At 32.4% G+C, this 18,426-nt stretch overlaps 4 protein-coding genes across 16 annotated transcripts in view; 2 read left to right on the top strand and 2 right to left on the bottom strand.

Moving 5' to 3' along the window:
- Positions 1-5,466, top strand: part of LOC131670334 (regulating synaptic membrane exocytosis protein 2) — a 41,865-nt gene extending 36,399 nt beyond the window's left edge. For 7 of the 9 annotated variants that reach the window (XR_009302448.1, XR_009302446.1, XR_009302445.1 and 4 more), the window contains 4 exons: positions 1,277-1,491; positions 1,570-1,709; positions 1,783-2,417; positions 3,648-5,466. Coding sequence is in view for 2 of the 9 variants with exons in the window: in XM_058945848.1 (XP_058801831.1) it covers positions 1,277-1,491; positions 1,570-1,709; positions 1,783-1,917; positions 3,648-3,650 (493 nt within the window). In the remaining 7 variants the exon portion in view is untranslated. Of the gene's footprint in view, positions 1-1,276; positions 1,492-1,569; positions 1,710-1,782; positions 2,418-3,647 lie in introns of those variants that run through there. The other 2 variants (XM_058945848.1, XM_058945849.1) reach the window with 2 other exon arrangements.
- Positions 5,467-9,415: 3,949 nt separating this feature from the next.
- Positions 9,416-10,943, bottom strand: LOC131670300 (tetratricopeptide repeat protein 1). Its single transcript, XM_058945795.1, has 4 exons — positions 10,466-10,943; positions 10,205-10,381; positions 9,945-10,130; positions 9,416-9,870 (listed from the first exon to the last, which is right to left on the bottom strand). Exons 1-4 carry the CDS (start codon positions 10,733-10,735, stop codon positions 9,691-9,693), a joined length of 813 nt encoding a protein of 270 aa, XP_058801778.1. The 5' UTR covers positions 10,736-10,943; the 3' UTR covers positions 9,416-9,690.
- Positions 10,944-11,043: 100 nt separating this feature from the next.
- LOC131670299 (probable glutamate--tRNA ligase, mitochondrial) lies at positions 11,044-13,629 on the top strand. 2 transcript variants are annotated; one of them, XM_058945793.1, is made up of 7 exons: positions 11,044-11,057; positions 11,472-11,730; positions 11,808-12,238; positions 12,345-12,559; positions 12,636-13,019; positions 13,101-13,422; positions 13,498-13,629. In XM_058945793.1, exons 2-7 carry the CDS (start codon positions 11,649-11,651, stop codon positions 13,573-13,575), a joined length of 1,512 nt encoding a protein of 503 aa, XP_058801776.1. In that variant the 5' UTR covers positions 11,044-11,057; positions 11,472-11,648; the 3' UTR covers positions 13,576-13,629. The 2 variants fall into 2 exon arrangements, with proteins under 2 accessions (XP_058801776.1, XP_058801775.1); XM_058945792.1 differs by lacking the exon at positions 11,044-11,057 and having other exon boundaries at positions 11,357-11,730.
- Positions 13,630-17,818: 4,189 nt separating this feature from the next.
- Positions 17,819-18,426, bottom strand: part of LOC131670297 (diacylglycerol kinase eta) — a 37,455-nt gene continuing 36,847 nt past the window's right edge. For all 4 annotated transcript variants that reach the window (XM_058945790.1, XM_058945791.1, XM_058945788.1 and 1 more), the window contains 2 exons: positions 18,288-18,416; positions 17,819-18,124 (listed from right to left, as the gene is read on the bottom strand). In XM_058945790.1, coding sequence (XP_058801773.1) covers positions 17,828-18,124; positions 18,288-18,416 — 426 coding nt within the window. In that variant the 3' untranslated portion in view covers positions 17,819-17,827. The remainder of the gene's footprint in view (positions 18,125-18,287; positions 18,417-18,426) is intronic.

The raw sequence follows: 18,426 nt of genomic DNA, 5'->3' as shown, positions 1-18,426 counted from the left end.
CGTATGTATTTTTATTGTCGTATGCTAATCAATAAAAATTCCAATTTTTTTACTCGTAATAATAGCTTTCCGATCCTAGCTACAACTACAGTAATGCTCGAAAACTAATATTCTTTTTTATCAACTAGACACGAACCTAACAGCAGTGTCTATGAATTTGCTAAACATTGAGATTAGACTCGAAGCAAATATTGTACGTAGTTAGCAGATTATTGAAAGAGGTAAATTAGAGACGCTTGTTTGCCCCCTAGAGTAGTATTGTCGAAAGCACGAAAAATTGAGAGGCGGCAGCAGGTGCGTGCAGAATGCATCGGTTTTGCATGGAAATTGAAAGAAGTACCGAATACGCGATGTACACTTAACGACTTATCTCGCTCTACTTCCTTTCTGTTTTTACTTTAATCTAACGTTGTGTATTTTGAATCTCTGTACGTGTAGTCCATTCCGTGTCGCGAAAATGTTGCTCGATCCAATTTCCAAATTGACTCGATTGCAGTCACGTACATTGTGCAACATTTTCGCGACTCCCTCGCTATCACTATCTCTTTCTCTATAATTCTAACTCTAACTCTTAGCATAAGAAAGTTTTACATGCACACATTTCTACACTCTAAACTATAACAAGATCAGTTCTTCTTGTCCTAAGATTGATGAATCGCTAATGACCAAGCCTTGACTATCGATACCACCTTACTCATATTATAAGTATTCAGTGTAAAAAAACGACTCCCCCACTCCTTTAAAACGTGAACGTGTGTTTTTACGTCGAAAGTTTGATAAAAGAAAGCAAAGTAAAGCAACCTTGAAGTAAAATCCCTTTGATTTGGTCCTCGCAATGATATCCATTGTCTGTCACATTGGAAATGTACCATAACTTGGCTTCCTACGTTTGATAATTTTAATTCCGGCAAGCTTATATCTTTCGATCACCCTTTCAAGAGAATATCGATGCTTGTGTCTCTCCTTCTATACTATTTTACTTTAATTGCTGTTACTCCTTGATCATTATGTGTTTTAACCTGGTCGTAATTCCGCAAAAGCAATTTTCTGTAATTTGAATGTTACCCAAGTCGATCTGGAAGTCTCTCAATGATAACATGTATCTTTTGAATTTGTCGAATTCCCACCAGGACCTAAACAAATTAACTATTATTAAACAATTTGGAAAAGTATTACTCAGGAACTGGTATTAAGAACGGTTGGAAGTATAGCTTTTCCAATGAAAACAAAGGCAAATGTTAAAATAAATTATATTAAAATAATGAACTGTTATTAGTTGGTCGCCGAGTCTGCGCATGGCGGGCGAAGGCGGTCAGCTAAACGAGTTCATCGAGGGCCTCGGGCCCGGCCAGCTGGTGGGTAGGCAAGCCCTTGGATCCCGGGCGCTCGGCGACATCCAACTGTCGATGAAAAGCGACAAAGGATTCCTGGAGGTGGAGGTGGTCAGAGCTCGTGATCTTACGCCGCGACCAGGCTCAAAAATTATACCAGGTACGTACACTCTTGCCCAATGATTTTCCAATTGTCAGCTGATAACGATACTGAATGTTTTTTCTTGTTTTGTTCAAGCTCCTTACGTAAAAGTGTACTTAGTGAATGGTAAGAGATGCATAGCAAAGCAAAAGACAATGACGGCGAGGAAAACACTGGAACCGCTGTATCAGCATAAATTATTATTTCGAGAAAACTTCCAAGGATGCATACTGCAGGTTAGTGTGAACTAATCAACGTCAACAGTACAAAAGAAAGAAAAGAAAATTAAATGTTTTCGGTTCGACACAGGTGACAGTGTGGGGCGACTACGGGCGTATAGAGGGCAAAAAAGTGTTCATGGGCGTAGCCCAGATCATGCTGGACAATCTCAATCTGAGTAAAATAGTGGAGGGCTGGTACAAGCTATTCGGCAGCACGTCCCTGGTCAGTGGGGCACCTTCTCTAGGCTTGTCACGTCGATCTTCCGCGGCCTCCCTCGAGTCTTTCAGATATATTAATGAGCTTCAACGCGACTCTATCGCCCACAGTCGTGCAAGCTTATTTTAAGGCGATTACGTATTCGCACTAAATCGCTCTTCTTCTGCCTTTTTGCCTCTTTATTCGATCTGAGCTCGTTGGGAGGTACGCGATGTCGATCGAAAATTTAATCAAAACAATAAACATTCGAATAAATTGTAAGATTAAGAGAGAAAAAAGCTTCACGAGTACAGTAAGCACGAGAGCAACAATGTTTAGTGAGAGAACGAACAAAAAAAGAAACTAAATAGTTTTGAAAACAAAACAGAGAAAAGAGATCTGTTTAACACCTCTAGCACATCACACCTGTTTATCATGAAGCTACTAGTCTATCTGTCTTGACTGTAGCCGTAGAGGTAGAGCGGCGATGATCATGTTCCTGCCAGACTGCCAGATAGTTTGATTAGGTATGCACCGAGTTTCAAGGCATCGCATTGTAGATAGATTACTGAAATTATTCCTTACTCGATACCTTGAACCTCAATCGACAGCATTACACATCCCCCTGAAACCTCAGCAATAGATCAAGATATATATGTTCCTATATATGCTTTCACGACAGGACGGATACCGGTATCTAACAGTTTATTATCCATGCTATTCGTCTGTTTCTTTTTGTCTTTTCTTGGCCGAGTAATCACTCGATTAGTTGATCTTGTTCTTTACATCATGATTTATATTTTACATTCAGGCTTCAAAATTAATCAATTATTCAGCCTTGGAATCTTTAAATATTGACATAATTTTTTTCTTGCCTTGACGAAAAATTGTTGTTCAAACTAATGTTTTTCTGTGTGTGAACCGGTGAAATCCTTTGTTTTTACCTTGTAGTTAATGCTATATATTCTAATATTTAATATTGTCTCTTCATACTAATTTATCACTAATTCTTAAAGTTTTGATCCTGAAAAACTTTTATGAATCGAAAAGATTTTCCAAGTCAGACAAATCATCAAATTTATCAAAGCCTTCATCAAAGTCTATATAATATCCTGATCTTGGATTCATAATGTTTTCGTGGAACAAAAATATTCGATTGGTCTAAATATGATTTTCAATAACTAATTATTTTATAATCTTTTATTAGATTATTCAAATGTGTTAATATATTAAAGTGAGTTTGGTGTTGTTCTAACAATTTATTAACATGACTGTATTAGTAGCTTGAGTATCACTCATTATCTCATTGATGCACTTACACTTATAGTTAATCAGTACACTTGTGCACCATTACCAACCAGACCTTATTCATTATTGAAATTCTTTTTTTTTAATACAACTGTTGTGCGTGAAATAATGTCTGTTCATTAAAAGCATTTCACGAAATTGGAAATTAACTTTTGTAAATAATTAATGGAATTTCCATGATTATTATTTCAATCTGATTGAATTTACTTGAACTTGGCACTGAATCTAGTAAGAACTTGTAAAAGTAAATCTAATGAGTAAACATTTAGAATAAGGTAAGTTATTCAGATTGTGTGTCACTATCGTTCCTCTCACTTACTATACGAGTTATGCAAGCTTTTACAGAATATAAACACACTAACCATATTTCTCATTGTATTTCCTATCATCGCTGGAGCAGCAAAATAAATCCGGTTGACTAAACAATCATCTGAATACTATTGTTTCAGTGAGACGAAGGTAAAGACCCAACGGACAAGCGGCGGCGGCATCAATTCTTCGTCTACGTGAACTTTTACGTGACGTTCTTAACGAAAGTGTACCGGTGATATAGAACAAATGAAGGCTCAAAACTGCAGACAATTGTTTTTTTTTCAGTGCATTTTTTCACTACACGAAAAAAAAAACACGACGAAACGACATCGACGAAGACAATGAATCTTCGAACGAGCTATTTCTCTACCTTGTACAACAACAATAAAATAATAATACACATATAGTCTGTACTAAGCTAGGAAAAAGAAATTGTGTCGAGAATAAATTTAGTGAAATTATATATGCGGATAAGATATAAGGAAAACGAAATTACGTAATAAACAAAAAAATTGCTACAAACTTTGTGTAGATACGTACACACAGACAAATCGAGACGCTACAATATTTGTATATAAGGATGGATTTGAAAGAAATTTCGGTGGAAGAGAAAAAAAATTGACACGCCGTGCGAGAATTTCGTGCGCAAAATGCAAGGTTGACGAAGAATCGTCGAATCAAACGTAAAGTTTTATATTAACATAAGAAGAAGGGATAACGAAACAGATCATTAATATTGTTTGAGTACGTGACCGAGCCGCGTGTACGCTGAGCATTCTCCGTTTTTGTTTCCGCGGGCATAGATGCATTATAAAGCAAACTAAACGATAAGGATAATCTCAACTGTAAATAGCGTTTTGCGAGTTTGACAGATGTGTGTGAATGATTGCTTAAGCTGCCAGATAAAAGATTTAATTATTGCCCCATCAATTCGACGATATGTGAGGTTTTTTACTTTTCACTTCATTTTAGCTTGGAAGTAACATACGTAAACTTTTTTCATATAACAAAAAAACCAGCAACAACAAAAATACACGCGTATAATATAATCGAGTCTGTGATTTCGTTATTACTGACAGGGATAAAACAAGTTCTTGATAATAGCGTTTGTACGTTTGATTTTATTAAGAATTTGCATAGATATTAATGTGCATTACTTTCGCTGATTAACTAGAGACTGGAAAAAAATGATTTTTCGTTCAGTTTTACGGGTTTATCATTCAAGCTGTCCTTTCAATCTTTAAGCATTAGTTTGAAAATAAAGATATTTTGATGACTTTTACTTTTCACGAGGCTTGACTCATACAAATAAATTGAACTTGTGAATAAATTTGAATTTGTGGTATGATTTTGCGAAGAATAAAAATGAGCTCGAAACGAAACGCGCACTGCATATCAGAGAAAAGTCGGTCTTAAGATGGGGGGAAAACCATTCATTTTATCGAAAAGAAGAACAAAGATTCACGAGTAAAGGAGCATTATTACTTGAGATTTAAGGATAAAACAATATATGCCTTCCGCTGATGTAGTTTCGTGTAAATTTACAGTGAGGATGTGATGTGAAGCATAAGAACATTTAACAATACTTAACAAACTAAAAAAAAATCACATGTACGTTGTAAACAAGGGAACGTTGAATACTGTTATATACACATTATATACCATGTGAATTACTTGATTTTTTACTATGCGCGATAAGAAGGCATATTGTATACCGTTCATTTTCATTGTCCATATATAAAAGGTAACAAGAGCAAAAAAATTTATTTCGACGCAGTGTTATATATAACTATGTTAAGTTGTGTAGCTCGGGTGAGAAATTCTGTTTGTTTTTCAGTAAAATTTTTTGCAACAAATGATGCCGTTGTATTTATACGTGAATCTGTAACGTAAATCAAGAAAACGATAAAAACCCAAGAGTCGGTGCTGAAAAACAAAAATTATTTCTTAGTGACAAAAAACACCATATATATATATATATATATATATATATATATATATATATACATGTGTATATATATATATATATATATATATATATACATGTGTATATATATATATATATATATATATATATATATATATATATATATATATATATATATGTATATATATATATATATCGCACGATATAAAAATACATGTACCTGCGACCATTCCTGTATATTATAAAAGTATAGAATTTTTGGCGTGGGATGGGCTTGGATGCATTTTTATTTGTATTAATCATCAGTTTACTGTCAATTGTTTGATTTGTTGTTGCATTTCATTTTACCTCATTGATGTTATAAATTATTGTTTCAATTTAAATGATTGATTTGTTATTTCTTTGATGACTTCATGGTTCGCCCATCTACGTAACACGCGTCTTATGTTTTTCTTTTCCTCTCAAAACTGCATGACACACATATCCAGATGTAAGCTGCCGGAAGAACCCGAAACGCAAGAATAATTAATATACGTTTCACCAAAACGAAATGTTACACATTACAACCTAAATAAATATTATTACATATACGAAGTATTCATGTGGAATTGAATCATACTGATGAGATTCTCAACTGCAGTTCCCGCGCAATGAACAAGCGATTGTTGTGTTTAGCTCGCTCGAATTTCTAAAATTGTTCATATTTTGAAGCGAAAAAATTTGGAGGGAATCCTTAGATGGTCAACTTTCTTGCAGTTTTTACCAAAATTTGATGTGTACTTTTATTTGTCCAGAAAAAATTATAATCTTAAAATTTTTAAAATGTGTAACTCCAATGGACAAAACTTTGTTACGAATTTTCATTTAATACGAATCCAAAATATAATGATAACACATTGTTTATAAACATCTCCAAAGTATGAATATCAATTTTGAAGTTTTAATAAGCATTAAAAAAAATTAAAGACACGATTTAATGAGGCGGTATTGCGCCGCCGCACAGCTTTTTAACATTTTCGTTAATAACTTTTAAGCCATGTACCCATACCTGTAATTTTTAACACGGTAGTCATTTCAGCATTTAATAAGTAAAGTTTCATGAAATTCTGATCGTTGGTTTTATCTTATTTATTAGTTAGAAAGTGATGAAATAGAATTTTCAATGTATTTTCCCACAAGAAGCATAATTTTCGTTTTCTTTTTTTATAAAAATAAGATAGAACTAACGATCAAAATTTCACGAAACATTGATAAAATGAAACTTATTCAATTTTAAAGTGAATACCTTGTTAAAAATTTTAGGTAAGTACGGGATTCACAAATTAACGAAAATGTCAAAAATCAGTGCCGCGGCGCAATATCGCCTCATTAAATCGTGTCTTTAATTTTTTTAAATGTTTATTAAAACTTCAAAATTGATGTTCACACTTAGGATATTTATAAACAATGTGATATCATTATATTTTGGATACGTATTAAATTACAGTTCGAAACAAAGTTTTGTTCATTGAAATTACACATTTTTGAAAATTTGAGGTCATAATTTTTTTTGGACAAACAAAAGTACACATCGAATTTCGGTAAAGACTGCAAGAAAGTTGTCCATCTAAGGATTGTCTCCAAATTTCTTCGTTTCAAAATATCAACAATTTTCTTAATTCGAGCAAGCTAAACACAACAGTCGCTTTTTCAATGCGCGGAAACCGCACTTAAGAACTCCGTCAGTAAGGAACTCTTTTCATAGATTGAGAAATGAAAACGATGACAAACGACATTCGGAATAGTACAATACAATGCAAATGCGGGAAATGGTTTCTTGTTTCGTGAGGCGTTTATGCCCAAACAACGAGAGGGTGAAAAGGCACATAAGACGAGAAACTTTTTTCCGAACATATGCCGTACCGTATTTTTCGATACGACGTGTGGAAAGTACGATTTTCAACGCACTTTTTTGCCGAGTGTGCGGGAAAAACGTACTTGGTGCACGGAGTGTCAAAAACTATCTTTCTCAGTTCATAAATTTTTATAAAAAATTACGGATTCTAAAACAAGATTTCCTAAAAATTTTTCTATTAATAACAATTGCTTTGGCCGTTTCAGTCTAATAATAATTATTTACATCGGGAAATTGCCGAATACTCGAACGAATTTCTGCCAAAGTTCCTCAAACGAATAAACAACAAATTTCGATTCTTAGTTAAAAATGAACAATTCATTGTTTAACATTATCAAAAAAAACAAGGTTACAAAATAACAGCAACATGAATACCATATACGCTTCATAATTTTCAATTACTGCAAAATTTGATCATTGACATAAAATACTTAAGAAGAAAAGTACGCATAGTTTGAAGATGAAACTGTATAACTACTGGCACGCTCACTTCGAACGCGCTCAAAAATCTATATAGTCGATCATATCTCTTAACTCGCTACCTAGAAAAAAATCGACAAGACGCTTTTTTACTCGAGAGAAATAAAGACGTAGATTATAATATCTCATGTAATTACTAACAAATTTATAAGTTTACAACAAAGTTGGAGCTGAAGGTAATGGATACATTATAAGCAGAAACATGTAATGAACACGAGACTCTAACGTTTAAGAAACTAAACATATTGAAAGAAACTTAGGTATAAACAAAAATTTTTGATTTGGCAAAAACAAACAATGAAAAGATTCACGTATGCACGGTACATCACTCGTATAAATTCCACCAGCATTTTTCATTTGTTTATCGTTTTGGTTTTGCAGCATCTATCATATCATTATTATGAATACATTTTTATTTTACATCAAGAGTAATCGCACTTGTACCAATAGAGGTGCAAATGAGCAAAAATATATAACTAAGCAGAACAATCCATAGAAACGTACCTATTTCAAAGCTTTAAATTCGTCTTGGGTGATGCGGCGCATGACTCAATATAATTACACATACATACCTACACACTCGAACACTATGTGATTAAAGGAAGAACACGAGAATACGAATAACAAATAAAAAAATTCAAAACGGGGGAACAAATTTCTCGCCCTTTACGGTGACGATAATATTAATGTGTACATAGGCATGCCTCAATATTAGGTATCGGATACAGAAAAAAACTAACAAAAATAAAGCTATAAGTATAAAAAATGTATAAGATAACGACGAAACAGACACATCTGCATATAATAAGAAAAAACGACACACGTCTACATGGATCACCGTATATAAATATATGTTAATATTGAATGAGACAAAAAATTAATATCTGAAACTTTGTACCTATATACTAATTAACTTTTAACAAAATAAACAAAAATAAAATACTATACGTCGGCTTTGGAACGAGAAATTAACGACGCTGATAGATGTAACTTATATTAGTAAACGAAAAGGAATAGAATTTGATTACAAGTGTATGGTAATAGCATTTCGTATTGTACTTTTCAACGACGAAAAAAGATGCAATGACATAACTAAATTGTAGAACTATCTTTTCCCTTGATTATTCGCGTTCGACTGATAATAAATTTTGTTCTTACTTCTGACGAAAATGTAAATTCGCACGTTTTTATACGGACAATCATTCGAATTCGTTTTCGTTTACTTTAGTAACGGAAGAAAACAAGATAGAAAACAAGAAAGAATGGAAATTTTATTTTTCCGACGAAGGACAGAAACAGAACGATGATATGAGAACCGAGAGCGTGAGAATGGGGATACAACACTTTTGTCTCTAAAACGCTGTGCATCCAATTATAATCTGATGAAAGATGCCACCCCCCAAAGCCAGATTTGGTGCGTGACAATAAAGTGATTCAGATAACAACTGTGTAGTCATTATTTTCATACCGCGTCACAATTTTTAAATTTGATTTACAATCGACTTTCAATTATTTTGTTTTAAAAATATAAAATTTTACGTTGTCATTAATTCTGTTTAGTTTCTTAATTAATTAAAGTTTCAAAAATTAATTTAATTTTTCTCAAAAATATGATTCAAGAATTTTATTTACAGATTTTATAATCGTTTCATGTACAATAACGACTAAAATTAAATTTTTGTATATAAGATGCTTATAGGTTATAACAAAAATTAGCTTTTTTAAACGACGTAAATATGAATTTTTAGTTGTGTATTGGAAAAAATAATTTAATAAGTGCCTCTGTTTTACTTCATTTCGTATATAAATCATAAATGAATTCAGCAATATACATGTTAATAAAAGTAAGTTAAACTGTACAACAAAATGGACTTTATTATCATGTAGGATTCTGGTTAAATTTGACAGAATATCCACCAGTTGCATCATCTTTTTGCATTTGGAAATTATTCGTAGAAAGACCAAAAGGTTTTAGAATCATGTTTCCAAGGTCTTTTAGCTTACCAAGCATCTCTTCTTTTAACTTCTCATTCCGTTCATTAATTATTGGTTCAAGTTTCTATAAAAAGATTTTTTCAATTAGTCATATATAACTGTGATAATAGAAAATATAAATTAAAAAGGTTTGCTTGCCCTGATAGCACATATTGATTCTGAATGGGCAGGATCAAATGTTAATACTTGTTTATAATCTGCTAAGGCCTCATCGAGTTTGTCAGCTTCTTCATACAGATGAGCTCTTCTCAAAAATGCTTTAACATAAGTTGCATCTAATTCTATTGCTTTCGTGCAATCTGTAATTGCTGAAGTATTATCTGTCTGAAATTCAAAAAAATCAGAAACTGAAAAATAATCATCTTTGCTCACTGCAAAAGTTTTAAATAAATAGATACCATGAATTTAGCTTTTGCTGCTGCTCTATTCGCATACAATATAGCTCTACTTTGTTCAAAACTCAAAGGACATGTACGTAATGCACTTGTATAAGTAGAGACAGCATCAGCATAGTGCCCTTCTTTAAATAAATTGTTTCCTTTTATTTTCAAATTTTCTGACTCATTGCTTAATTCCTGAAAATATAAATACAATAATAATAGTTAGCAATTAAAATAATAAACAAAAACCATTCACTAACATTTCAGAATTTTACCAACCTGTTTTTGCTTTTCAGTAAGATTCCAATCCCTATTTTTTAAGACAGTTTCATCAACAAAATATTTATCTTCCTGTAAGTCATTATTTATTTCTTCAAACTCATAATTTTTGGAACTAGTGTCATCGTCTTTTTTGTCATTAATTAGTTTATCGCCAACATCAAAAAACTTCTCATTTTCGTCACTATCTTCTCTCGCACACGAGTCTTCCAAATTTTTGGTAATTTCATCGACGATTTCTTGAGCATTTGGAGGTAATTTAGAACCCATTTTATAGATTTGTATAATTTTTTTAATATCGTATTAATAATATATTCTCATGAAAACATTCTCCACAATTATTCACACAATAAACCCACAAACGCCACTTTTCCACACAAACTCAAATACACCAGAGACAAAAAAGGTGAGGTTAGACTTTTGAAGGACTGATATCAGTATATTCGAGAAAATAGTAATCACCAGGTGATCATTCTGATACCGATGACAACAACGAAATGTACATATATATGTACTGAAGCATGACGTCACAGATAGATAATCATATTCCAAATCTGTCTGCCAGATAGCGCTGCGGGTTTCAACTCTCATCGTCTGTTCTATTCTCCTTGCTCTTTCTCTAAGGGTCTGTCTCCATAGGGCCTGCCTGAGTCCGTCCGAGCCGGCCGAGATTTTTTATGGGCACGCCATCTCTATAATTTCGTGTTCATGCGTTTCTCGTATTGGCTGCGTCCGATCGGGCTCGTTTATGTAAACGCAGCCATTCACTATGAAACTCGCCATTGGATACGAAATTATAGAGATGGCGTGCCCATAAAAAATCTCGGCCGGCTCGGACGGACTCAGGCAGGCCCTATGGAGACAGACCCTAATTCTCTTTTCAGTTCCTATCTCATTTCTCGTAGTCAGTATAAATAAAAAAGGAAAAATGAAACGCAGCGATTTTTTCAGCTGGAAAATCTATATATATATTCTATTAAATCTGACTAAACTTTCGGGACTGCAGGTGAAATGTGATTTCCACGACAACACCAGAGATTAGTGACTGCACAAGGAATAAGATCTGAACACGCTTTTTAAGTTACCATTTCGATATCTTTCATAGAGATTAATCTTCCGCAGACGTGTTACTGTACGTTGTATAGTTTTCTGCTCCGAAACTTGTGCCACTTTTCATTAAAAAATGCCTCGAATCCCGTGGGAAATCCGTAGAAATTTTTATAAAAATAGTAAATGTCGAGTGAGATTTGCTCCTAGTCCTACAGGTAATAGTCACTTTATATTTTTTTAACAATAAATTTATCCACTTTGTAAATATAATCAACTATTATACTTTTTGTAGGTTTTCTACACCTAGGAGGGTTAAGAACAGCCCTCTATAATTATTTATTTGCACGTTCTCAAGATGGTTCCTTTATTTTAAGAATAGAAGATACTGATCAAACAAGGGTTGTTCCAGGAGCAATGGAACAACTACGAGATGACTTAATTTGGGCAGGTATTATACCAGATGAAGATCCAATCAGAGATGGTCCCGTTGGTCCATACATTCAATCAAAACGTATTGATCTTTACCAAACACAAGTCAAAACTTTGTTAGATAATGGTTCAGCATATAAATGTTTTTGTACTGAGAGTAGATTAAAACTATTAAAGAATACAGCATTGAAAGAAAGGCAAATTCCAAAGTATGATAATAGGTGTAGAAATTTTACCAGTGAAGAAATCAAAGAAAGACTTATGAGAGGAGACAAGTACTGCATTAGATTTAAGGTATATTTTAAATTTAATTTATTTTAAGGTATATTTTAATCAAAATGTCTAGTAGACAATTTTAGGATTTTTTAAATTTCTTATTCATGTGAGTCACTAATTGCAGCTTATACCAACACCTGAACCTTTTCATGATTTAATATATGGAGATATTACCTATAACGTTGCTCAAAATGAAGGTGATCCTATTATTATGAAGAGTGATGGCTTTCCTACTTACCACTTTGCAAATGTTGTTGATGATCACTTTATGGCTATTACACATGTAATGAGAGGTGTTGAATGGCAGATTTCTACTCCAAAACACTTACTTCTATATAAGTAATTACAGTAGCTTCAATTAAATAGAATTACTTTGAGAGAATATTTTCTATCCAAATTTTTCTATATTTTTCAGAGCCTTTGGTTGGACACCTCCTCTATATGCACATTTACCTTTGATAATGAATAGTGACAATACAAAATTATCAAAAAGACAAGATGATATTAGAGTTGAACACTATAAGAGGGAAGGTATTTTTCCATTGGCACTAATCAATTATATAACTGCAGCTGGTGGTGGTTTTAATCGGCATATGGGCCTATCTCATTGTTACTCTTATGAAGAACTTATAAAACAGTTTGATATTAGTAAAGTAAATGTCAATTCTAGTAAATTAAATCCTGACAAGTTAATGGAATTTAATCAACTTGAAATAGCTAATCTTTTGAATAACAAAAAAAATCACGAATTCTTAGTCGAAAGGGTTATTGAACTTCTAAAGCAAACTTTCCCTGATAGGTATGTTTTAAAAATTAACATATTTTAAAAATATGAAAATTATTATTATTATATAATTATATAAAATTCCTGTTGCACAAGGGTATCAGATGGAAGTTTGGAAATAGATCCAGTACATATTATAACGACGTTGACGTGGGCACACAATAGAATTACAAAACTTAATGATTTAGTGACACCAGATTTAAAATTCTTGTGGATAAAACCGACAACTAACGGAGAATCTAAAAATCTAAAATATTTAGAAATGATTGGTATATTAAGTAAAAAGCTTGAAAGTATTGATGAAACTAATTTTTGCAAAGAATCGTTGAAAATTTATTTGAAAGAATTTGCTATAAATAATAACGTTGCTTTTCCCGATTTAATGAAAACTTTACGAAGTCTTCTAAGTGGTTTGAAGGTAAAATTCCTTTTTCTTTAATGCAAAAAATGTTCTGTAGAAAAATATGTGATAGAAAAAAATTTATTTTTACAGGAAGGTCCAAGTGTTGTTGAGATGATGGAAATTCTAGGACGCGACGCAACTCTGAATCGCTTAAAAAGAAAAGCCTAATTTTATTACTTATTAGTTCGTAGTCTATCACATTTCATGTGTGTACATAAATAGAAATAATTTTACATTTCTCGCACTACTAGTTAATAGAAATAACATAATTGTAATTTTACAAATTGAATACTAATTTGTATTTCAATTTGATTATTTTTACTTCTTGCTTAAAATTCAAATCTCATATTGTTAGACTCAGATAATACTGAATAATTTTTGCTGAAATTTGTCTATCAAGTTCAATTGATAAAAATTAATAGTTAGTATATACATTAATGTATGTAATATTGTATATAATCATTACAAAAGTCAATATATCCGTCGTTGATATATATGTATTTTAAATATGAGAAAAATGTTACCAGAGAAACACAAGATTATATTTTTCATGAAAATAAAAGATACATAAGCTTAAAAATTGAGTTTATTGTAAGTAAACATCATTCAAATACACTGAAAAGTCAAAAATTCACAAAGTTAAAGAGCGTGTATGCATGTTGTTTCATGTATTGATATACACAAGTATGCTTTAAATTCTAATAATTTTGTTAGAATTTATAATTAACAGTGGAAAAGAGAACATGTTCGTTATTTGCTTATTTTTGAGACATACAACACTGAATTCAATGAAAATTACATTGGTAGATCAGCTAATAATAAATATAATCAACTCGCATTTAATACGAGTTCACGCATGCTCTTGTTTCTAATCCGAAGCACTTACAGTAATAACAATAACTTTCGCTTCCAAAATTTTGTTTGCTTACCGATAACAATTTTCATTTTCGAATCACGATAAAAAAAAATCTTTTACAAAGTAAACATTTTACAATTTCGAAAATAAAAAAATCAACGTCTTGTAATTGAGTTAACAGCCAAACGTATTCGTTGCGCTATACATATATAGGTATACATAGTATAAGTAAATGCTATAAATACCGACTGAGCATTTTTATTTATTTTTTTTTGTAGAATAATACAAAATCCTAACTTAATATTGATATAAGTTATACAAATAATTTTCGCTACTTAAGTATTATTTCAGACATGATAAAAAAATACATTTTTTAGTTATTGCGTTCAGATTAGGTAATGATATAAATTAATCAATAATAAAGAAGCTGTAGATTCCGTTGAGGAAATATTGATAACTGAAAATAAACCAAATAACAATGGTGAATATTGTACGAGTGTTCATTTTAAGTGTTTTGCAGGTATACAGTATGTAATGATAATAGTAATCATTTTATCACAGTATTTTTATAAATATAAATATTTTTTTATTACTCGTAACGTGTTTGTACAATAAAAACTACACTAAAAGAGTTTTTACCAATTCTACCAAATTCCCAAACTACCAATTTCCATGTTGATAGTTAGCACTTTCTTGTTTCTCTCAAGTGCGTACATACTTTTTTTGTCGGTAGCCATCCCCTTCTCTACTAATAAATACGCAACAATAAATTCATACACCTGTATGCATAATAGTGATAACAATAATGTTCGAGTTGAAAAGAAATTGCACTTTTATTATATTTACACAACATCTGCCGATGAAAAAGTTTAAAACAGTAAAGATTTATTGAGCCATTGCTTTTTTATTCTTTGTAGATTTAGAATTTTCGGCTTCTTGATACTTTTTTTGTTACGGGGACACAGTACAACGTACACATTAATGAATTATATTTCCGTCCATGGTTTTCATAAAAAAGAAATGGGAACGATCGAAAAGAAGCATAAATACTGATAGCGCGTTTACTTTTAGCTCCTGTTTTTTCAATGATTTTCTTTTTGTTCTCGATTTGTTCCTCTGGTTATATGTACAAGAAATACTATAATAGAAAGGCAAGAGTTATCGTCCGAAGACCGACATGAGCGCGTTTATTTCCTCTTTATGAGACAGTCTTCTGCAAGTCGAAGGAGAAAGAAAAAAGAAAGTGTGCAAGGTGCAGCTACGAGTTTTAGATCATCACAATAGATGATGATACGAGACATTTCCTTAAGATAACTTACAGATTTTTTGTTTTTGTTTTGATATTATACAGTTAATTAAGTTTTAATCTTTGGTTCTGAGAGCGTGGATGGTTCAAGGAATTGAAATATGTGAAATGAACCAACAGCGAGAGAGAAAGAGAGAGAGAGAACATAATTGAATATATCGAACAGGGACAATTATATAGTTTTTCGTCATAAAAAGTAGGCTTTTTCATTAACATAGATATGGAAGCACTCGAGATAACAAAAATGAAATCTTATTTAGATACTATAACAGATATAGTAAAGATCTATTGTGAAAAACAGAAATTACGAGTGTCTGTTATGTGAGCTTTCTTTGTGTATAACGTACAGAGAGAGATGTACAGTGTAGTTGAGGGAAGATTACGCGTTTGTCCGTAACTTCAGGCACTTTTGTGTGCTCGCCGCGTGTATTCTTCGTGTTTGATTGTGATTATAGAGAGGACATTTCTTTCAGAGATTCTAGTTTCTTCGAACTTCTTATAGACTCAAAAATTAACTGATAAATCTTACTCGACAATACAAAAATAACGAATAAGCCGGCATTATTTCAATATTTTTCTCTTGTTCCGTTTTTATTTACAGACGGACCGGTCATTGGAAAATATCTCTTTGGTTTATTTATAAAAAGTTGCGATGTTCTTGTTTGTTGTTCAAAAAATAAACTCATGCCTTTTTTCCTATAAGTCAACACTTTGCAACAGTGACAATTTCAGTACAAAAATAAGTAGTAGTATATATTTCCCTCGGTTAATTTAACATTGCTGCATTGCCTTGATAATTAGTGCGAGATTATCAAATAGTTAACAAGAGAAGTGTACGAAGAAAGAAAGAACAAACAGAAAAATGCAAGCTTATGTCACACGTATTTGTTGTATTGATACAGTTAGAAAAACTAAATGAACGTAGCAGAAGCATAAAATACAACAATGTGCACGTGCGAGTGCGATATCTAAGTATGAATTCGAGTTTAATTATAAAATACTGACTTTATTGCACCATCGTTTGATTGCTCATCTTTTTCTTTTTTTCTTTTTTTATTTATTTTAATTCGACCCTTTTAGCGCGCCACAGAGCCTCCTTTCTCTCTTTATTTGTTTTTTTTCTTATAAAGAGCTTATTTTGTGAGTAATTTTTTTTACACGCGAAATAGAGGTTTGTTTTGCTCGCTACATCTAGACACTTGTGTATATAATACTAGAGATTCGTAAAAAAGTCTAAATTCTACAACTACTGAACATCACTCTGGAGCGCGCGTATCGATCGATCTACAGATACTATTCAATGATTGTTTCTCACACTCGGCGCGAGACCTTCGTCTACTTGGAACAAAGTTCGTAATATATAATAATAGTATAGTGATCATAAAAATTATATGGATTCTTAATAGCTACGAGGAGGTTGTTTTTCGATTTTCAAGTTGGCAAAAATTCGACAAAAGTACTTGCATATACGTTTTTTTTATCAGACTTTGCTACACAAAGTCAACAAAGAACTAGGAATTTACGAGCTAAGTTTATGTCTTCTTATACACTGTGACTCTAGAAGGTATTAGTCAACAAGTTTTAAAGACTACGCATGTAATATGTTGTCTACAACGCTGTTCTGGCGAGATAAATTAGTTTTTTTTCGTTGCTTTCATTTGTCAACAATTTGTGAATAAAAAAAGTTTGCAACAAGAGAGTAATAGAAGTCTAAAGTTTATTACAATAACTTCAACTCCGAAATTAAACATTACTCTTTGGAAGACGAACTTTTTTTTAACGTCTATGTTTGCATTTGTTGCTGATTGCCAGGAGTAACGAAAATACTGCTTACTCTAAAGGGAAGTTTCGAGATCAAAAATTTCTTTAGCAGAAAGAAGATCCGAATTTCTCAAAGATATATAATAATGAAGTACATTTCCTTATTGCTTCCAAAGAAACTCGTGCCAGCATATTCTTCATTCTTATACTTATCTAACGATTTTTTTACAAACTAAATTTATATCGTGACGAATCATTCACTTAAAGTCCGTGAGAGCATCGATGTATCTTACTCGGAAATAAATAATAAAAATCAAGAATAATACCCGTTTTGTCGAGTAACCTAATGAACTTTAACAAAATCACAGCCATATCGAATGCAAATAGCAACACCAAATCAATGGTTCTTCTTTTACTTTACCTGCTTATCACAGATCATCGATCAGTAAGAAAAATGCAAACCTCCCCAGCGAATGATTCGTCCACTCACGATCGCTTTAAATATTTAGTTCGGCAATAGCCTGCAATATCCTCTTAACATGGCCCACCTTCGTGATATTTAAATCTTTAAGATCTCGCCTTCCGAGGGTAAGAAGTTCTTTGCCTCGAATATCGTGAGACACGAAGTTTTCCATATACTCGCCCAGCTGCAGATTATCCAGCCACGTGCAAACTTCTTGCGTACCCCATAAGGTAGCTTGCTCTCGGACCGATGGAGTCGAACCGCCATTGTTCTGACCTGAACGTCGAAACTTTAACCAGAATAAGCCCCGGTGACGATTCTTTTTGTCGGTCTATAGAGAGAAAGCCACAGTTATGTTAGTCAGGTTAGTTGCGCTTAGTTTTTTTCATTGTCTAAGAAAATTTCGGGCTTATATTTACGATTGTTAGATGCATATTAAAAAATTTGCTTGTTTAAAAAATGCTCTCAGTACACAAAATACATAAGATTCTCACCGGCTCTTCCTGAATATTTTGTAAGTATACAAGTCCATTGCCACGCTCGTCAAAGATGCATTTTCGAAGTTCATGCTCCATTGTTGCCAACGACGATGACAGTTTACTTTCCAAATCTTCGCGCAATTTCTACACAATG

This window comes from Phymastichus coffea, unplaced genomic scaffold, assembly GCF_024137745.1.
Source record: "Phymastichus coffea isolate CEN01 unplaced genomic scaffold, Cenicafe_Pcof_1.1 PCOF00108, whole genome shotgun sequence".
NCBI lineage: Eukaryota > Metazoa > Arthropoda > Insecta > Hymenoptera > Eulophidae > Phymastichus > Phymastichus coffea.
Note: the sequence above shows the minus strand (reverse complement) of the source record. Positions and strands in the feature narration are given on the sequence as shown.